Here is a 23,154-nt window from a genome sequence, read left to right as displayed (position 1 = left end):
ACTGTCAAGTTAGTTTTCATCATGCTCATATGATTCGCGTTCGTTACTTTGATAATTTAATATGTGGGAGGACAGGTGCTTGGGTGATGTCCTTACTTGGACAAGCCTCCCACTTATGATTAACCCCTCTCGCAATCATCTGCGACTATGAAAGAAGAATTAAGATAAATCTAACCATAACATGAAACATGTGGATCCAAATCAGCCCCTTACAAAGCAACACATAAACTAGGGTTTAAGCTTCTGTCACTCTAGCAACCCATCATCTACTTATTACTTCTCAATGCCTTCCCCTAGGCCCAAATCATGGTGAAGTGTGATGTAGTCGACGTTCACATAACACCACTAGAGGAAAGACAACATACATCTCATCAAAATATCGAACGAATACCAAATTCACATGATTACTTATAACAAGACTTCTCCCATGTCGCTCGTGAAGAGTGACGCGGCGGCCCCCAGACTTTTAGGACATCAAGCAGATGGCCATTGATTTCGGTGTAGCAGAAAAAAAACAGATGTTCAGTTCTCCAAAATGAAGATGTGCAGATTGGTTGTTGTTAGATACATCACAAATTTAAAACAACTAATTTGGGACGGAGGTAATATATTAAACTCATAGCCTAGCGGACATTTTTTTTTGCAGGGAAAACTTCCGGTCTATTCATCAACTGTCAAGATAGTACAAAGAACACCAGAAGTAAAAAAATACATACATGTCCGTAGACCACCTAGCGAAGACTACAAGCACTGGAGCGGGTCGAAGGCGCGCCGCTGTCATCACCGCTCCCCCATTGGAGCCAGGCAAACCTTGTTGTACTAGACAGTCGGGAAGTCATCGTGCTAAGGCCCCATAGGACCGGCGCACCAGAACAGCAACCGTTGTCGATGAAGAGAAGCGTAGATTGAAAGGATCCAACCTGTAGACATATGAACATAGACGAAGCAAAGGCCGGATCCATGTGGATCCACCGAAGACAAACACCGACCGAATCCCACGAGATCCGCCAGAGAAAAACCTCCACACGCCCCCCGACGATGCTAGAAACACCATCGGGACAAGGGCTAGACGGGGAGAATCTTATTCCATCTTCAGAGAGCCGCCGCCGCCATCGCCTTCTCTCCAAGCAGGACACAAACCCTAATAAAACTCAAAAAAGTATCAAACAATGGAGCCCTCCCGCCGGCAAAGGCCGGGATCCATGGCGCCTCCATGGCCCTAAGACACAGAAGATGAGGTAGACCGCCGGCGGTGCCGGCGGAAGGCACAAGAAACCCTAGGGCGGTTGGGTGCACAGGCAAGCCGCCAAAGGGTGCTTTGAACGAACCGCTTTTGTTATCGTTTCATAATGTAGTGCATATAATTTTTTTCAAAGTCAAACATTACAAACTTTGATCATATTTATAGACAAAAATATGCACATTTAAAGTACCAAATGTATATCATTAGATACATCATCAGTTATATTTTTCATGTTATATATGTTTGGAATTGTATATATAAACAGTTGTCTCTGTTAACTTGGTTAAAGTTTGCTTAGTTGAATTTTTTAGACAATTCATACGCACTACACTATGGAACAGAGGGAGGGAGTACCAATCGTCCCCAGCAGACATTATTTAACTACCATAGTTGGGGTACTCTTTTGTTTTAGGGAAGATATCCGATGACTAGTTTGGCGCATAGAAAAGCAAAAGCACGTGGGGTCAAAGCCATCCCTTCGATTTGCAATTGCAACCCCCACCCGTCTCCTCTCCCGTCGCCATCGAAGACCATTTCGTTTGACTGATACGACCACCCATCACGCATGCCTAGTTAGTGTAACTGTAACTCCGTTCACAAACTTGGCACGTAGTAGTAATCCGTAGTCTTCACACACATCGTTTTCTGCTTCTTCTCTTCCTACCCTTCACAGCGTAAAACCAACATTTAAGTTCAGAAACAACAGCCGAAACTTAAGTTGGAGGAAGGTTGGTGAAATTCATCGTGTGTTCTCCTTGGTGGCGCCATGCAGCCTGCCATTCTCTTCTCGCGTCAAACCATTCCGCGTCGGTTTTATTGACTTTACCAGTGGCGGCTTTGTGCCGCGCGGTGCCTCCTTTCCCCTCGTGGTTCGAGCTGCCGAGCGAGGTGGACGCACGCGCATGGAGGAAACAAGGCCGCCACGAGGCTGAAATCGTAGCAGAGCTTTCGTTCTCCGGGGAAATGGGTTGCCTCGGCCGCTTCAGGAGCAAGATCAGGGCAGGCAAGGGCAAGAGACCGCACGGGAGGCCGGTGCCGGGGCCGGGCGCGTCGTTCACTTCCGAGGCCACCTGCTCGACGGCGTCCTCGTCGGCCGCGGCCACGGCCACGAGCCAGTCCCAGTCCCAGGACTCGGGCGCGACCGTGCGGCCCGGCGGGAGCAAGTCGTCGGGGTCGGCCTCGTCGGCGCGGAGCATCCCGGAGCTGTACGAGGAGCGGGGCGCCAGCAGCCTGCGCGAGTTCGGCCTCCAGGAGCTCCACGCCGCTACCAGCGACTTCAGCCGGCTGCTCAAAATCGGCGAGGGCGGGTTCGGGAGCGTCTACAAGGGGGTCGTCCGCCTGCCCGGTGGCCCCGCCGGCGGCACCGTGGTGGCCATCAAAAGGCTCAACACCAGCGGCCACCAGGTTCTCCATTTCTGTTTCCATGGTTGAAATTAGGAATTTCATTCGGCGGTGTTATTCTCTTGTTTCATGTTCTTCGTCGTCATAGGCTGATTCAGTGTAAGATCTAGCCCGGATTTAACCCTACAGTTTACTAGTACTACTTGCCAATTGCGATTTATAGTAGCAGCTCTTCGCATGCTGGCTTCCACAATTGTTTCAGTTGTTGGAGTAGTTCATTGATCTCTGTGGCTGCAATCCTTCTGATGATATGCAATATGAGAATATAATGAAACATCTGTGCAGTGTGAATTCTGCCAACTATATATGTGGTTGTATGCCTTCAGTATTATTGCATTGTAGTATCATTGTATTATCTGGCTATTTGCTACTAGGAGCCAAGGATTCATTCAGTATTTGTATTTGACTTCCTTTTGTCTCACTACCAAACTTGATCAGGGCCATAAGCAATGGCTGGCAGAAGTTCATTTTCTAGGGGTTGTCGAGCACCCGAACCTCGTCAAGCTCGTTGGTTACTGTGCTGCCCGTAACGAAAGAGGTCCTCAGAGGCTGCTTGTCTACGAGTTCATGACGAACAAAACCCTGGATGATCATCTATTCAATCGAGCGTACCCTGTTCTTCCATGGGGCGTCAGGCTGGAAATAGTATTTGGTGCTGCTCAAGGTTTGATGTATCTCCATGAAGGGTTGGAGGTTCAGGTACAGTTTGCCAACTTTCCACAACATTCTTTCTGTGTGAGAAATGAGAATACTGCATTATTGTAGGACAGGAGTGAGGCCAATGATGTATGACTATCTACAACATATTTTGGAACTTGAACGATACCTGATTTGCAAATAACAGGGAGTGAAAAATGCATAAATTCGTGCAGTACCACATCATATCGGTAAATGCTGGAATTTTTGTAATTCAGTTAATTCATCATATTAATAAATCTAATCGATCTGATCATAACTTGGATGGATACAGTACTCATTCCTTTTGCTTCAACTACCTTTGCAAGTTAAAACGTTTGTGCTAAAGCATTAATTTCTGGATTGAACAATGTTGTGCAGTTATCAACTAATTGAAGCACATAGTTGAGAGAAAATGGATGCCATGAATATTATTTCCTAGTACTATTTTTGAAGGGAAGGATTTTCAAACAAGTGTTATCTCCAACCTTCAAGGTTTTGATTTTGCTTAGAAAAATAGAATAGACATGTCATCATTTTTATGATTATATTTCATGGAAATTTTTAGATCATATATCGTGATTTCAAAGCTTCCAATGTTCTGCTGGATGAGGAGTTTAGACCGAAACTTTCAGACTTTGGATTAGCGAGGGAAGGGCCATCAGCAGACCAAACTCATGTGTCTACAGCGGTACGTGTTAATTTTACTTCAGAGCAAGATAACAGAGTTTCCTCATGCTCCATTCACGCATTCAAGAATAATTCCGTATGATAACTCGCTCTATCGTAATCAGGTTATGGGGACCTATGGTTATGCGGCTCCAGACTACGTTGCGACAGGTCATCTCACCACCAAGAGTGATGTTTGGAGTTTTGGAGTAGTACTCTATGAGATCCTCACCGGACGACGTTCTATGGAAAAGAACCGCCCCAAGAATGAGCAGAAACTGCTGGAATGGGTAAAGCAGTATCCTGTCGGAAGTAAGCAGTTCAGCAAGATTATAGACACAAGACTCGAAGGCCGTTACTCTAGGCAGGGAACTAGAGAAATTGCCAAGTTGGCCAACACCTGCCTTGCGAAGCGCTCAAGGGACCGTCCAACGATGAGACAGGTGGCTGACAGCCTAAAGCAAGTGATGCAGCTCAAGCAGTTGGATGGTGAAAGTGTCGCATCAGGGGGCAACTCGCCACCTCATGATGTCCTGGGTAAGCCAACAGCAGACGATATTGCCGTGGCTTCAGCAAGGCGGCGGATGCTTCACCTTGCTGCTCTAGGTGAAAATGGAAACAGCATCGCAAGGAGGAGATTCATGTTCATGAAGGCTGCCGCTGCTCCAACTCCGACGTGATCTTCTGTAACAATTAATGGCCTAGACTCCGTGTACATTGTAATGCGTCTATGAAGAAAAATCCATTAATGGTGATTTTTCCTCCTTATCAGTGTACACAACCTTTAGAAGATCTAATGTTTTGTTTACTTCTCTTCATACGTAGTTCTTTAGGTTGAGTTGCATATTTGGAACTTGAGAGTTCCTGATGTGAAGGGTTGTTTATAGTACCAATGTAGGTATGAAATGTAAGTCTGGTTTCTATGTTCTACCGTGTATCCAACCTTGCAAGGTAGACATTGAAAATGGTGGCGTCTTGTTTCTGCAGTTGCTAGCCATATATTTGAGGTCCGATATCGGTAAATGGCACTTTGCAGATGGTACCTTAGGTATGAAAAATAATTTTGTGCTATATTATTGACTGCTTATTTTCAACATGCCAACATGTGAAAGAGATATTATGTATATACCTCCTCCTTCAACATATGGATTTGTCAATTCTTCACTTTTGACAAGTAAATTAACCTAAAGATTAATGAATAAGCGCTTTGAGTTCCTACTTGTACAAGTTCATTTCATGCTTCCCATTCTTGATAGCATAAAACAAAAACTTATGTGATGTTATTTTGAACTCTTATGCCAAAGTAAGCATGCCCTCTTCGACATGTAAAATGATATTTCTTAATTAACATCTGGCATAACTTTTATTTTGTCTGCTAGAAGAAGAAAGGAACAGATACGAAGTACTTCCTCTGTAACTTGATGTAATTTGAACTGCAAAAATGTCTTACATTAAGTTAAAGAGGTAGTATTACCCAACGACAAAATATATTTTAAATTAGCATCCTGTAGTCATGTCTTGATCAGAGAAACATCACATTTTTTTCAGTCGAGGAAAATGAGTTGAATATGTACATCAGTAGCTTAACAAAATGACCAGCAATCTAGAAACAGAGACTGCTGGTCTTCAGCATGTGGCCACCAAAACCATCAATGTTCTGCGACAGGGAAAGCTGATCCGATCTTGTTAACCCCCATCCTGTAGCACTTGATGTTCATCGCATATGGACCCACATGGACATGGTTATTTTCCTCTCCAGCGAAGAAGCAGAGTGTGTAGAGTGCAATCTCAAACTCAGGACTGACACCAACCAATGTGCTGGATACAGATTTCAGCAAGCCATGCCACTCAAACTGACAGGTGAGTAGCTGCGTCTCAGAGCCTGGCTGCAGACAAGCAATTCAGCATATGATCTTTTAAGACCCATACGAGTTATGATATAAACATATGCCATGTATGTTCAGATCATAGACTCACCAGGTCCCCGCATTTCCTTGGAAATATGTACCCTTGGTAATCAACATTGCCTTTGGATTCTTCCAGGTAAAACTGCATATTAGTCACGCAACACCATGATAACATGTCTTTCAGATAATGGAACCGTGCTGCTGAAATAATACAATAGCTTGCCTGAATCCAGTTGTGGTGTGGAAGTATGTGACCTCTTTCTCACCTCGATACCGCCCCTTGATCTCTCCTACAAAGACATGCTCAAAGGCAGAAGAGCTACCAGAGCTACCAGAGCATCCACCCCTTCCATACAAATCAACATTTTCTTGAAGTCCTCCTGGTCCTGAGACGTGGTTCCCTTCAGCACCAGATACCGGTCTAAGTATTTGATTGGTGCACTTCTAGCAATCTCCTCAATAAGAGCAGCTTCTTCATTCTTGTCCTGCTGGGTGACTAATTCCTTGTATCCTTGGCGTGGGTTGTAGTTGTGAAGAAGTGCACAAAAGCGAGAGTATGTAGGCCTCCGCAGCACGTCATCCTCAGCCAGCTGAACAAGTTTTCAGATGCCATGTCACCCTTCTGATAAACCTTCTTCCCTTGGCCACATTCGATTCTGTAGTCGTTACCAGGGAGGAGACGGTTCAGGTCAAGCTCCCATAGCCGACAGCATGCTTTTGACAAATGATTGAGCTCCTCCCTGCTAGGCTCTACATTTAGACCATGGCGGAGCTGACTAACATCCTCAGAGTATTCTTGTTCAGAAGGTGGTCTTTTGTATCGCTTCCATTCCTCGGAGTTCTTCATACAGTCAATAGAAGTTCAGTATCCATGAAAGAGAATCTTATAAATTACTGATATAGCTACGACTCCCATCCTTCCAATCAGGATTTTCAAATGGTATGCAACTTTCAGTTGATACTATCAGATTTTTTTTCGAACACGCGTCATTTGCATTAGAAGAAAGGCTGCCAAAATGGGGCTAAGCTACACAACCACCAACAGTGACGCCAACCGAACTGAAAAAGCAGGAACAAACGTCAATAGAAACTAGAAGGCCGACTAAACTATGTACAAGGGACAAACCAGCAATAAAGCTCTAGAGCAGATTGATCTCGGGCTGGGCATTTTTTCTTGTTGTTGTTGAGGAATCTCGGGTTGGGCATGATATTGTTAGTCTAACTATTTAACGAGAACACTTGTATAGCAATATAGATAGGGGAATGATTAGAATCATCCGGTCGATTCTACGCCATGCGTCCGCCACGTCCACTGCTAACCACATGTCAGACCAGTCCCACACACCGCAAGTCTTAGGATTTTGCAACATCGTTCATGTGTCTGAAATATGGGGAATATTGCAGTGGTAACACCACGGTGCCGATGCGGGTGATATTTCTTTTTGCAATATATGTCTTCTGCAACACAAACTTTGTTACAAATGTCTTCTGCAACATGAACTTTGTTGCAAAAAAGTTCTAGAACACAATCTATGTTGCAAAAGTGGCAAAAGTGAAGAACGACGCTCGGCGCTAAATTGTGCCAGATCTGATGGCTCGCGAGACGGCAGGTCTTTTAAGAAGATCTGCTGGCCGACGCATAGCACGCCACATATAGATATTATTATAACTTATAAGAATATCTATAGATATTATTATAACTTATAAGAATATTTTTAATTGTTTTGGTAGGCGTGAACCAGGCCACTTTGCCTTCTCCCTTTCTCCTCTTCATCCTTTTTTTTCTTCGTTTTGTCTTTCATTCCCTTTCCTCTAAGGCTCTAACTGTGTTGTTCTCAGGCCTTTCTTCAGACTAATATGTTAGAAGTGCCTAAGGATGAGACATAGAATGTAGGCGTGTGTAGGTGGTAAGTTGAGCCTTAATCCCTGTAATACCAAAGCCTGAAAAACTTTCTCTCATTCTTAACGCATTAACACGCAAAACTCTTGCGTGTTCCGAAAAAAAATACTACTCCAAAGCATGTCCGAGATCGGTCCAACTTGAGCTTCTAACATATAAATATTGACAATTGAACATTATAACCAATAAGGATCTGCAGCAAGGGGAAATTAATGTTGGAAAACCAACCCGTTTCCTTTCAGTAATGACTAAATTTATTTATATCAGCAGAATAAGATAGGAGCAAATCGTATGTCGAATATTAACTCGCTAGAAATCAAGCAATAGGAGAGTAAAACGGGCAAATAATTCTCATACAGTAAACATAATTAATTGGGTACCTGTTGTGCTCTTCTACATTTCAAGGTCTGCTGATGCAGCTTGCGGTCCTGCCAGACTCCGCCCTTCGTTTCACCCGTCTCACCCTAAACATGACGAACACATGACAATCAGACAATGGAATGGGAAGGGCTCCTAGGCCCTAGCCTCTAAGTACTCGAATGCCAAAGCAAAAGCAGTGCAACCAGAATACCAGATTGTGCTGTTGAGTGGATGTGGGCGTATAATGCCGGTGCTGCGTGGGTCTCCTATCATCTTCCGCCCTCTCCCGCCTCTCCTATTGCTTCTCCTCGGATACTACATGCAACAAGCGAATAAGAGAACATATATAGCCCGACGACCCCACAACCGAACTCTCTTTCCCTACAGCCTACATAGCCATTATATCAAACAGCACGCGAGTACCTCGGCCCACGTCGGCCGGGCTCTCTCCTGGCGGTCCCCTTCCCCTGGAGCGGCAGCGGCACGGTTGGCCGCCCTAGACGCGGCGTCCTCAGCCCCGCCGTGCGTGGCGCCAGACAAGCCATTCACGAGACCGTCACCGTCCATGGCACCCGATCTCCCGCCCTGGCTCCCCGTCCTTCAGCGCTATAGATTTGAACCGAGGAACGATGGGAACGAGTGATATGATTGGTCCCCGGAATTTCCATGGGAGGGAGGGGACGTCACCCATCGATCGGTGGGCGGTGGATGCATCGGGTGATTCTAGTTTGAGGTAGCAAGGGGGAAGGCGCGGACGTCGGGCGCGCGCGCAGCCGCTTGTATCTTGCGTCACACATCCACATATCTCAAATCCAGATTCTCAATGCAATCCATGCATGTTGACCATATGATAAAAATTGTCCGAATTCAACGGCTCGATACAAAACAAAGTAAATCATAATTCAACAAATCGGGCATGCCAAAATGAATTCCATGTCCGTGTGTGATGGATGGATTGCTTGTCGGATCACTGTCCGGACGCCATCCATGCCGCCTGCTTCGAGGCCATGCTTCCTGCTCCGCCTGCATCCTTGTCGCATGCTCCGCATGCATCCTTATCGCAGTCTTCATTGCGGCGGTCGGGGACGGGCTGGACGACATCTAGGGCGGCGGGTTGGGACTGGTGGTGAGGAAGGGAAGCAAGGGTGGCGGACTGCGAGGGCTCGTGCCCTGGGAAGGTAGGAGGACAGCGGGAGGAGGAGAAATGGTTTGATGGATTTGGTGCAATTGTAGTGGGGTAGGGCTGTTGGGCGACGTGGCGGGCATGCCCGGCGCCCCCATATTCGCCCCATATTTGGGCTGGATACGAGGGATGCCGGTCAGTGCGGTCATTTGAGGCCAGTTTAAGGAGCCCGTCTGGGTCGATTTTTGTGACCGGTCAGTGACCGGGCCGTCCGCCCGGGCGTTTGAAGCGGGTTTGAGGCCCCCACTGTAGATGCTCTCAGGCTGTTGCGGCCAAGGAGGCCAAGACGTTCCGTTTTGGCTCGTTTGAAAGCTAGGAGAATGTCTTGGTCTTTGAATTTGGTCACCCTTGAAAACGCGAATCCTATTTTCCCTCATGTGATTTCCTGGAAGCTCTCCTTCTCAAACTAGAGGATATCAGGGGCGTTGCTGCGGGAATTGGTTGATGAAACTTTGGGTTGATAATATGAAAACCAAAATGACTTATTTATATTTAGTTGTGTATAGTCGTAAGAATATTTATTGAATACAAGTAGAAATTTGGTTGAGAAACATTTCCCCGTGGTTGAATGTTGTGTTGAGTCATTTCTCATGCATGATTCATGTTGAAGTAGGCCTTAACCCATTATTAATTGTATGGTGAGGTGATGTGCTTGCTTGTTGAGATAAACAAGTTAGTGGGGCTGATTCTCTTAGGTATATAGGATCCAGAGAGCTGTTTTAGAGGGACGCGACACTTTTTCTCAAGATATAATTTGACACATTGGTAATGGCCAAACCACCCATATATGGCAACAAAACTGGTTACCCAGAGGTCAGAACATGCAACCCATTACAAATGTTGTTATTAATCCTTCACAAATGGTGGGTGAACTAATACAGGCCAATGCGGAGTGGGACAGGCCTAGAATTTATGAGGTATTTATACTCACAGATGCAGAAGCCATCCTACCAATTCCACTGATGCGTCTCCAACGTATTTATAATTTTTTATTATTCAATACTATTATATTATCTGTTTTGGATGTTTTATATGCGTTAATATGCTATTTTATATTATTTTTGGGACTAACCTGTTAACCTAGAGCCCAGTGCCAATTTCTGTTTTTTCATTGTTTTTGAGTTTTACAGAAAAGGAATATCAAACGGAGTCCGAACGGAATAAAACTTCCGCGATGATTTTTCTTGGACCAGAAGACACCCAGAAGACTTGGGGAGAGGGCCAGAAGAGTCCCGAGGGCTCCACAAGCCCTCAAGGCGCGCCCCCTGGCTTGTGGGCCCCTCGGGAGTCCACCGACCTCCGTCTCAGCTCTATAAATCCTAAAATATTCCATAACCACCAGAAGCGTTCACCAAAATACTTTTCTGCCGCCACAACCTTCTGTTCCCGTGAGATCCCATCTTGGGTCCTTTCCCGGCAATCTGCCGAAGGGGAATTCGATCACGGAAGGCTTCTACACAACTCTATTGCCCTTCCGATGAAGCATGACTAGTTTACCACAGGCCTACGGGTCCATAGCTAGTAGCTACATCGCTTCTTCTCTCTCTTTTGTGAGAACTCGGAATTTACTTCCAGACCCTCCTGTGTATATTTGTCAACCCCAGGATCATTGTTGACAACACAGTGAAATGATATCGTTGCAGAATACGTAAAAGCATTACAAGTAGTATATTTGTCACAAGACATACCTAGTGAGATGTCTCATGACATTTACAACTAGAAAACAGCGGAAAGTAAAATGCGTAGTGACTCCATCTCAGCCATAGGCAGTCGATGTAGTCCACGTGACCTCACTCCTACGGATCGCCATAGTAGTCGTAGTCATCACCTTCGTCTTCATGGATATCTGTTGTTCAAAAAAAATTATTGCCATGAGTACATTACGTACTCAACATGCCTCCCTCGGGGAAGGTCCTAATAGCTACATGTGGCTTCAAAGGAAGGTTGTATGGCTCATTTGCATAAAGCTAATTTTGTTTGACAAATAAAGTAGTTGGATAAAAGCAGTTTTAGATGAAAACATGTTTATCTCCAGAACAACTTTCATCAAGTGAGGATCCTCGCTCAACTCACGTCCTTCATAGGTTTCAACAATAGGGCAAAGAGGGAATAAGCAAGACAGGTCATGTATGTCAAGAAATATTCATGTGCCGTCCATGACCGTGGACACGACTATTCGAATAGTTTTACACTCTGCAGAGGTTGTACACTTTACCCACACGACACAATCCCGACTTGTTGCCACCAGTGGCCGCTGGCGTAGTACACCATTTGGTATACCAGCAGGAAGATTGTGACGAGGTCTTTCATTAGACCAAACTTATTGTGCCAAGCCCACTAGGTTTCAACACGGAAGTAACCGCAGTTCACAGTCCGGGCCCCCCTTTTGTGCCGAGGATACTCCTCGCAAGGCAGCTATCCCGTCTGCGATACGGCGATGACGATAGTAAGAGTGAACTAACTAATTAACCAAGCCAGTGCCCATATAGCATGTGGCTGTACTGTTATCACAATCTTCAAATCCAAGACTTATTAGGCCTCATGCGGCACGGACGACTGATTGCCCCCTTCAACTCGTGAAGGGCGGCCAATCGCTCCTTCAATCCTTGATTCAGCTGTCGCCCGCGCCAGTACTCAGATGGTAAGTTTCACCCAGAGTAGAAGAGGATAGAGAAGGTCAACAAGGGCCAACAGGCCTAGCTCAGCGTTAAGTTTCAACTGTCAATGACTCAGAGGTCATTCAACAAGGCACCTATAGGGTGATAAGCATGGCTAAGCATTTCTACTCTAATGGAACCTTATACTTCTACTCAGGTGTCAAGTAAATAGGCGACAAGCGGATCAAGGTAATGTGTCAATCGACACGCTAGCTATGAGAATTAAAATAGCATGCACATAACAACAATAAAACTCAATGCAATTTTGTAAACCATATGATAAGTATGATCAAAGAAGGAGGCATGCCTTCGTTGTTGAGTCCTTCTTCGATAACCTGATTTTGTCCTTCTCCAACATCGTCACTCCCTACTCTTCGTAACGATAGCATATGAAAATCAAATAAATACCAAAGCAATAAATTACAAATTAATAACATCCAAAACAACAATAGGAGTGGATGGATAGCAAGATATTGATCGGATGGTGATTCCAAAAGGAGATAGCGTGATAGGGAGGTAAGATAAAGGATTCAATGAAGTGACATGGTTTAGGTTAACACAGATAAGGAAGGCTTGGCGATCAAGACTAACGTTCCAATACGAACTATGGTACTAACCACTAGTAGTACCCACTACACATCACACCTAACTATATAACAAAAGCAATGGTATCAACACACATGAAAAGGAACTGTCCTATGCATTTAACTACACAAACACAACATGACATGATAAACCTAAAAGTTAACCACAAATAAATATTTAGATAAAATATGATCACTCAATTATACCAAACCATTTCGTTTGTCAAACAATTAACAAGAAACTATATAACACATGGAACAGATGGATGAACAACTATCCTAGACATGGTATGATTAAGCGTAATAATCGACCACAAATAAATATTTGGATGAATCCAAATATGTATAATGGTTAACAACAAGCAAGTACTAAACCCCAACCATAACTGCTATTGGTAAGCATTTGTATAACAAAAGATAAACCAATAACTATGGTACAAACTGATTAAACAACTTAACAATAATACACATCTCACCCACGGCATGTGAGTATAGGATCATAAAGATATATTTACTAATAACACAAGCATTCAACATACAAGTACTCATGAGAAAATACAAAACTATTACATGGTCTTAATAATAAAGAACAACTGATATCAATAACCACTAGCATTAATATTATCACCACATGCTTACAATAACAAAGCATGATGCACACACTGAGTGTGTGATCAAAGCACAACTTAATCACATGACCTATGACTCGTCCTAAGTATATGAGTCATAGCAACAAGTATTAAAACACTCAAAAGACTAATATGTAATGAAGTTAAACATCTATAAGGAAGAACTAAACTAAGCAACTATAACACACGCAACATCATAAGACATGAAAGATTACTTGCATGAAATATGTCTAGGCATATCATAATGCAATAGAAAGGTAAACAAAATATATCAAAGGCTAGGCATACAACAATGCAATAACAAGATACAAATGTATAACGCTAAGTATGAATGATCATCACACGGAATGCCAAAGTATGAAACCAACAGAATACAACTCACAACAATAAGATAACTTAGTTGATATCAACTAACATGAATATCAAGAATGGCAAGAGCACATAAGCTTACATACTAGTTATGACAAATAAGCACACCGAGTAAGCAATTAGCATGCAAGCAAGTGAACATCTATGCCATGGCATCAACAACATCAAGCAATGAGATATCATAGCAGGAATAACAAAGATGACTTGCATTACCTATCTAGTACCACTTACACTTGCAACGACATAGGATACAGAACTACGCGTGATATCATCAAACTACTATCATGTATACCTACCAAGTAAGGTATAACCAAAAGCATAAATATAAGATGAAAGCTAGCAACTGTATAACACATGGTAGGCATATAATCAAAAATATGCATTCTACTTTGAGTAAGTACTAACATGGCATCTCAATCAGCTAAGTATGAACAACTATCATTCTAGGTAATTAAACACCTAGGATAATTAACATCCAATGGTAAAGTAAATCATAAATTTGACAATACCAACATAACACCAATTTAAGAAATGCAACCTTTAACTATATTGGATGCCAAACATCTATAAAATAAGAGGAACACTATGCAATAATGTGTCACTCTCATATCATACAAAATAATAATTCCACGCCAAGCAATTCACCACAAGCATGACAATGTTCTAAGTTAATATACCAATTTATGACTACTAGTATAAACGACTAGATACCACACACAATTAAAATAAGAGAAAAGTATGTTTTTGGTCCCTCAAGTTCCCACAAAGTATAGAATTGGTCCCTCAAGATTTTTTCGCATACATTTGGTCCCTCAAGTCTCAAAACCGGATAAGTTTGGTCCTAAACCAGATTTTGAGCACGTTGACCGGTTTTGACCGCCACAAAACCGCCCGATGAACAGTAAATTTGAAAAAAAACTTCAAAAAAATCTGATTTTTTTTGGATCCAATATGCTTACATGCACAAGGTGCGACCAACTTTTCATGCTCTTTCGACACTCTAGGAGCTGGTGAAAAATGAAACAAAATTTTGCTCACAAAAAAGTAGCCAAAATTGTTTCTTTTTGCTAGAGCCCGTCCGATGTCATTTCATGACAAAATTTTGGTCGGACCTTGCGCATGTAAGCATATTGGACCCCAAACAATTTCAGATTTTTTTATTTTGTTTTGATTTTTTTGAATTTACTCTTCATCAGGCAGATATTTTTGTTCTTTTCCACGAGCTCCTTGAGTGCCGAAAGAGAACGAAATTTTCTTCACATCTTGCGTACGCAAGCATATTCGACCCCAAAAAATTTCAGATTTTCTTGAATTTTTTTTATTTTTTTGTTGAATTTACTGTTCATCGGGCGGTTTTGTTGCGGTCAAAACCGGTCAACGTGCTCAAAATCTGGTTTAGGACCAAACTTATCCGGTTTTGAGACTTGAGGGACCAGATGTATACCAAAAAAATTTGAGGGACCAAGTCTATACTTTGTGGGAACTTGAGGGACCAAAACATACTTTTCTCTTAAAATAAACATCATATCCTACAACATGGCATGACATTACAACTATACAACACACATGCAAAAATATTTAAACATCTATCTTAGACAAGGCATGATTTAAAACCAACATGTGACATGGATGAAAATGAATATGTAAACCATATCTATGATAACGCAATGCTAAACAAAATTAAATAGTCAAGACATTAAGTATTTCACAATTAAAGAAATCAGGCAAAGACAATAATTCTACAAGGTTCTATGCATGGAGATATCACCAAAAATTTGTACTCATTCTCAATATAGAACAATAAACAACACCAAATACTACTAAAATAATAAATAAAATATCTCACTAATAATGATCTAAATGTAATTAAAATAATAACACCCGCCAAGCACGTACGAACAATGATAATCAAATACACCAATCAACTTCTACGCGTGGTAAACATTCACGAAAACTTGTACACTCGCATAACACATGACTACAAAATTATATGATATTTAGTAACTCAAAATCAATCTATATTAAAAACACAAAATACTACACATGACTATAATTCATAAATATTAGTACGCATGCATAAAAGGGAAATACGTGCTACCACAAATTATCGAGCCGAAACGATGTACAACTATTTTAGCAATTTAAACAAGAGTAAACTAAATCTAGTAAACCATATGACACACACAAATTATGAGATAGCTAGCACACACTCCTACCCGTATCAAGAACACAAGAAAATAACACATTAATAAATAGTTCGATCAACAACCAAAAATCTATAATAAAACTCGATTAACCAAGCAAGTAATCTAACTCCACTACGGAATTGCTACAACCATATAAAACATTTCTTCTATTGTGGTCAAGATCAAACGATGAACAAAGGCGATGGAAATATGACCATGACCTACGATTTATGCGACGGATAACATAAACGCGACCAACGATGAAAATATGAGGAATCATGATGTCTAGGAGATAACTTGTGATATTTTAAAGGTGCACAAAAGGAATTGGATAGAAGCTCACCGAGCGCGATGAATCAATCCGACGAACTCGATGAACAGTGCAGACGAACATACTGAATTCTTCGCGTGTGGTCTACGAGACGCGTTCGTTCTTCTCTGAATGGATTCGTGGTGTGGATATGGACCTTGGGGTGCAAGGGTGCTGATGGAGATGGTCTACGTCACCGGGAACGAGCACCGGCGTCCATGGAGCACCATTCTTTGGAGAGAGAGTTTCTGTAGAGAAAGAGAAGGGGGAGGGCAGGACAAGTGGTGGGATTGGAAGAGTAGATCAAGACACACTTCTACATAGCTTGAGAACTTGAAACGGTTGAGAGTTGAAGGAACTGGAGGAGGGGTGTGTGTGGTGGCTGTAGGTTTTCTCTTCTGTTTTGTAGGTTGAGAACGAACTTACAAAGGGAAGAGGAAGGAGAGGAGGTTTCGCTCGATGGAGATGGGGCAGTTTATTTATCTTTGGAAACGGTAGCAATTAAAGGGATTTAGTGGGTGGCTTCCTTCATGGTGTAAGTTTCCTTTCTTTCTGTAGTGGGAGCGTACAGAAAAGATGAGGATGAGAGGATAGTGGGAACGTTCAGAGAAGCTGAGGAGAGGCGTCCCTTGGGGTAATGGACCAGATCGGCCAGGCCCAAGTGGAATACTGGGAAGAGAGAAGAGAGAAGAAAAAAAACAGAGACGGGCTTGGCCAATTCGGTTTGGAAGAAAAATATGGATGCACCCTAGAAGAGAGAGAGAGAGAGATGTTGGTCCAAGGGAAGTGTGCTCGTGATTGAGAAAAGGTAAAGAAATTGATTTTCCTTTTAGGAAAATCTAGAGAAGGAAAAGAAGCTCAAATAAATATCTAACGGATTTCAGAAGACCAAAGAAAATTCAAAGGCGCATATTTTAATATGCCGAAGAAGGGAAAATAAAATTGATTAAAAGAAAAGAACTAAACACAAATTTTAATTCAGGTTCACATTAGTTGAAATTAAATCCTCCGAATTATAAAAGTCCAATTTAAGCTTTGTTAACCAATAAAGCAAACGAAATTTTCTCGCCTTGATTTTTGGAAAACTTTTTCTTAAACATTCCGAGAATCGGGATGTTACAGATCTACCCCCCTTAAATGGAATCTCGTCCCCGAGATTCAGGCCGACTAAAAATAATGGGTTTGGGTAAGTTCGTCTTCGACACGCATCTTCTCAGAAACTTGTGGAACCACGGTCGATTCTGAACTTGCTGACATGCAACTTTGGGTCTTGGTTGTGGATACTTCTGTTATCGAAATTCATTCTAGCTTGATCTTGGGTTGGAAGCAATCCTTCGGTCTTGGTGACGGTAATCTGATAGCTTCTGTAACTGGTTGAACATTCTTCAGTCTTGCCCTTCTTCTGTTGGTGAAGCTTTGGTCCGGCTGGACTAATTGATCCTTCAGGTTTGGACGTTATGGTAGGTGTAGTGAAGGTCTTCAATCTTCTTCTTCCTGGCGAATGAAGGTCTCCAAATCTTCAATCATGACACAATCATTGTCTACCCCCCTTAAAAGAGGTTTTCCATAAGGTTCACTTTTATAATAGACCTCCAAACAGTTGTTGTGGCTTCATTGCTCTCAAAGTGTCTTCTAGGGTTTATAGAGAAGAGAGAAAAGCATAAAGATGATTAATAGAATCCTACACAAGGTGGAGATACCCCAGAAGATTGACAAAAGAAAACACCCAAATAATCATGAAGCTATCGAAATAAAACACAAAAGCAACTCATTTTGGCAAATAGGGTTTTGGTATGACTGCATAGGAAAACACCAAAAAATATGCAGACAATACTCACACAAGAAAGGCTCGCATCTAAAGCTACGAGTTCTACCATTACAAGGGTGCAAACCAACCTAATCCTATATGGCTGGTCACATCATAACTTGGTGTAGATCTTTGACAATGACGATTGGAGCATGATCGACAATTTTTCCCTTCTTGAGGTCTCGAGGTGTCTTCTCTTGGCAAAATGTTGCTACTAAGAGCTTCAGGGCTTGAAGTTATGTTGAAATTCTTGGCACGTCTTCTGAAGCTTCTGACTTTTCAACACCATGGGCAAGGGAAGGGTCTCACATACTATAAATAGAATGGTAGAGAAGTAGAGTTTAAACCTTATTTGAATAAGATAAGATAGGAAGAGAAATAGCGAAGAATATTACGAGAATGATTCTTTTCAAAATAGTTTTCTTACCAAATTGGTAACTAAGGCTTTCCATTTCTAACTAAGCCACACGACTAGGTCGACATCAGCTCTGATACCACTTCTGTGAGAACCCGGAATTTACTTCCAGACCCTCCTGTGTATATTTGTCAACCCCAGGATCATTGTTGACAACACAGTGAAATGATATCATTGCAGAATACGTAAAAGCATTACAAGTAGTATATTTGTCACAAGACATACCTAGTGAGATGTCTCATGACATTTACAACTAGAAAATAGTGGAAAGTAAAATAGGTAGTGACTCCATCTCAGCCACAGGCAGTCGATGTAGTCCACGTGACCTCACTCCTACGGATCGCCATAGTAGTCGTAGTCATCACCTTCGTCTTCATGGATCTCTGTTGTTCAAAAAAATTGCCATGAGTACATTACGTACTCAACATGCCTCCCTCGGGGAAGGTCCTAATAGCTACATGTGGCTTCAAAGGAAGGTTGTATGGCTCATTTGCATAAAGCTAATTTTGTTTGACAAATAAAGTAGTTGGATAAAAGCAGTTTTAGATGAAAACATGTTTATCTCCAGAACAACTTTCATCAAGTGAGGATCCTCGATCAACTCACGTCGTTCATAGGTTTCAACAATAGGGGCAAAGAGGGAATAAGCAAGACAGGTCATGTATGTCAAGAAAGATTCATGTGCCGTCCATGACCGTGGACACGGCTATTCGAATAGTTTTACACTCTGCAGAGGTTCTACACTTTACCCACACGACACAATCCCGACTTGTTGCCACCAGCGGCTGCTGGCGTAGTACACCATTTGGTATACCGGCGGGGAGATTGTGACGAGGTCTTTCATTAGACCAAACTTATTGTGCCAAGCCCACTAGGTTTCAACACGGAAGTAACCGCAGTTCACAGTCCGGCCCCCCCTTTTGTGCCGAGGATACTCCTCGCAAGGCAGCTATCCCGTCTGTGATACGGCGATGACGACAGTAAGAGTGAACTAACTAATTAACCAAGCCAGTGCCCATATAGCATGTGGTTGTACTGTTATCACAATTTTCAAATCCAAGACTTATTAGGCCTCATGCGGCACGGACGACTGGTTGCCCCCTTCAACTCGTGAAGGGCGGCCAATCGCTCCTTCAATCCTTGATTCAGCTATCGCCCGCGCCAGTACTCAGATGGTAAGTTTCACCCAGAGTAGAAGAGGATAGAGAAGGTCAACAAAGGCCAACAGGCCTAGCTCAGCGTTAAGTTTCAACTGTCAATGACTCAGAGGTCATTCAACAAGGCACCTATAGGGTGATAAGCATGGCTAAGCATTTCTACTCTACCGGAACCTTATACTTCTACTCAGGTGTCAAGTAAATAGGTGACAAGCGGATCAAGGTAATGTGACAATCGACACGCTAGCTACGAGAATTAAAATAGCATGCACATAGCAACAATAAAACTCAATGCAATTTTGTAAACCATAGGATAAGTATGATCAAAGAAGGAGGCATGCCTTCGTTGTTGAGTCCTTCTTCGATAACCTGATTATGTCCTTATCCAACATCGTCACTCCCTACTCTTCGTAACGATAGCAGATGCAAATCAAATAAATACCAAAGCAATAAATTCCAAATTAATAACATCCAAAACAACAATAGGAGTGGATGGATAGCAAGATATTGATCGGATGGTGATTCCAAAAGGAGATAGCGTGATAGGGAGGTAAGATAAAGGATTCAATGAAGTGACATGGTTTAGGTTAACACAGATAAGGAAGGCTTGGCGATCAAGACTAACGTTCCAATACGAACTATGGTACTAACCACTAGTAGTACCCACTACACATCACACCTAACTATATAACAAAAGCAATGGTATCAACACACATGAAAAGGAACTGTCCTATGCATTTAACTACACAAACACAACATGACATGATAAACCTAAAAGTTAACCACAAATAAATATCTAGATAAAATATGATCACTCCATTATACCAAACCATTTCGTTTGTCAAACAATTAACAAGAAACTATATAACACATGGAACAGATGGATGAACAACTATCCTAGACATGGTATGATTAAGCGTAATAATCGACCACAAATAAATATTTGGATAAATCCAAATATGTATAATGGTTAACAACAAGCAAGTACTAAACCCCAATCATAACTGCTATTGGTAAGCATTTATATAACAGAAGATAAACCAATAACTATGGTACAAACTGATTAAACAGCTTAACAATAATACACATCTCACCCACGGCATGTGAGTATAGGATCATAAAGATGTATTTACTAATAACACAAGCATTCAACATACAAGTGCTCATGTGAAAATACAAAACTATTACATGGTCTTAATAATAAAGAACAACTGATATCAATAACCACTAGCAATAATATTATCACCACATGCTTACAATAACAAAGCATGATGCACACACTCAGTGTGTGATCAAAGCACAACTTAATCACATGACCTATGACTCGTCCTAAGTATATGAGTCATAGCAACACGTATTAAAACACTCATAAGACTAATATGTAATGAAGTTAAACATCTATAAGGAAGAACTAAACTAAGCAACTATAACACACGCAACATCATAAGACATGAAAGATTACTTGCATGAAATATGTCTAGGCATATCATAATGCAATAGAAAGGTAAACCAAATATATCAAATGCTAGGCATACAACAATGCAATAACAAGATACAAATGTATAACGCTAAGTATGAATGATCATCACACGGAATGCCAAAGTAGGAAACCAATAGAATACAACTCACAACAATAAGATAACTTAGTTGATATCAACTAACATGAATATCAAGAATGGCAAGAGCACATGAGCTTACATACTAGTTATGACAAAAAAGCACACCGAGTAAGCAATTAGCATGTAAGCAAGTGAACATCTATGCCATGGCATCAACAACATCAAGCAATGAGATATCATAGCAGGAATAATAAAGATGGCTTGCATTACCTATCTAGTACCACTTACACTCGCAACGACATAGGATACAGAACTACGCATGATATCATCAAACTACTATCATGTATACCTACCAAGTAAGGTATAACCAAAAGCATAAATATAAGATAAAAAGTAGCAACTGTATAACACATGGTAGGCATATAATCAAAAAAATGCATTCTACTTTGAGTAAGTACTAACATGGCATCTCAATCAACTAAGTATGAACAACTATCGTTCTAGGTAATTAAACACCTAGGATAATTAACATCCAATGGTAAAGTAAATCATAAATTTGATAATATCAACATAACACCAATTTAAGAAATGCAACCTTTAACTATATTGGATGCCAGACATCTATAAAATAAGAGGAACACTATGAAATAATGTGTCACTCTCATACCATACAAAATAATAATTCCACGCCAAGCAATTCACCACAAGCATGGCAATGTTCTAAGTTAATATACCAATTTATGACTACTAGTATAAACGACTAGATACCACACACAATTAAAATAAACATCATATCCTACAACATGGCATGACATTACAACTATACAACACACATGCAAAAATATTTAAACATCTATCTTAGACAAGGCATGATTTAAAACCAACATGTGACATGGATGAAAATGAATATGTAAACCATATCTATGATAACGCAATGCTAAACAAAATTAAATAGTCAGGACATTAAGTATTTCACAATTAAAGAAATCAAGCAAAGACAATAATTCTACAAGGTTCTATGCATGGAGATATCACCAAAAATGTGTACTCATTCTCAATATAGAACAATAAACAGCACCAAATACTACTAAAATAATAAATAAAATATCTCACTAATAATGATCTAAATCTAATTAAAATAATAACACCCGCCAAGCATGTACGAACAATGATAATCAAATACACCAATCAACTTCTACGCGTGGTAAACATTCACGAAAACTTGTACACTCGCATAACACATGACTACAAAATTATATGATATTTAGTAACTCAAAATCAATCTATATTAAAAACACAAAATACTACACATGACTATAATTCATAAATATTAGTACGCATGCATAAAAGGGAAATACGTGCTACCACAAATTATCGAGCCAAAACGATGTACAACTATTTGAGCAATTTAAACAAGAGTAAACTAAATCTAGTAAACCATATGACACACACAAATTATGAGATAGCTAGCACACACTCCTACCCGTATCAAGAACACAAGAAAATAACATATTAATAAATAGTCCGATCAACAACCAAAAATCTATAATAAAACTCGATTAACCAAGCAAGTAATCTAACTCCACTACGGAATTGCTACAACCATATAAAACATTTCTTCTATTGTGGTCAAGATCAAACGATGAACAAAAGCGATGGAAATATGACCATGACCTACGGTTTATGCGACGGATAACATAAACGCGACCAACGATGAAAATATGAGGAATCAGAAAATAGGAGGAATCATGATGTCTAGGAGATAACTTGTGATATTTTAAAGGTGCAAAAAAGGAATTGGATAGAAGCTCACCGAGCGCGACGAATCAATCCGACGAACTCGATGAACAATGCAGACGAACATGCTGAATTCTTCGCGTGTGGTCTACGAGACGCGTTCGTTCTTCTCTGAATGGATTCGTGGTGTGGATATGGACCTTGTGGTGCAAGGGTGCTGGTGGAGATGGTCTACGTCACCGGAACGAGCACCGGCGTCCATGGAGCACCATTCTTTGGAGAGAGAGTTTCTGTAGAGAAAGAGAAGGGGGAGGGCAGGACAAGTGGTGGGATTGGAAGAGTAGATCAAGACACACTTCTACATATCTTGAGAGCTTGAAACGGTTGAGAGTTGAAGGAATTGGAG

General features: G+C 41.4%; 1 protein-coding gene and 1 pseudogene across 1 annotated transcript; one reads left to right on the top strand and one right to left on the bottom strand.

Moving 5' to 3' along the window:
* Positions 1-1,954: 1,954 nt before the first annotated feature.
* On the top strand, positions 1,955-4,953 carry LOC109769917 (probable serine/threonine-protein kinase PBL19). The gene is made up of 4 exons (XM_020328621.4): positions 1,955-2,647; positions 3,083-3,343; positions 3,888-4,010; positions 4,114-4,953. Exons 1-4 carry the CDS (start codon positions 2,207-2,209, stop codon positions 4,666-4,668), a joined length of 1,380 nt encoding a protein of 459 aa, XP_020184210.1. The 5' UTR covers positions 1,955-2,206; the 3' UTR covers positions 4,669-4,953.
* Positions 4,954-5,516: 563 nt separating this feature from the next.
* On the bottom strand, positions 5,517-8,990 carry LOC109769918 (uncharacterized; annotated as a pseudogene).
* Positions 8,991-23,154: the final 14,164 nt, after the last annotated feature.

This window comes from Aegilops tauschii, chromosome 6 (assembly GCF_002575655.3).
Source record: "Aegilops tauschii subsp. strangulata cultivar AL8/78 chromosome 6, Aet v6.0, whole genome shotgun sequence".
NCBI lineage: Eukaryota > Viridiplantae > Streptophyta > Magnoliopsida > Poales > Poaceae > Aegilops > Aegilops tauschii.
Note: the sequence above shows the minus strand (reverse complement) of the source record. Positions and strands in the feature narration are given on the sequence as shown.

Excerpts from the sequence above, each read along its gene's own strand:
- LOC109769917 (XM_020328621.4), top strand. The coding sequence starts at position 2,207 with ATGGGTTGCCTCGGCCGCTTCAGGAGCAAGATCAGGGCAGGCAAGGGC. Across the intron at positions 2,648-3,082 it reads TCAACACCAGCGGCCACCAG|GGCCATAAGCAATGGCTGGC; the intron begins GTTCTCCATTTC and ends AAACTTGATCAG. Across the intron at positions 3,344-3,887 it reads ATGAAGGGTTGGAGGTTCAG|ATCATATATCGTGATTTCAA; the intron begins GTACAGTTTGCC and ends GGAAATTTTTAG.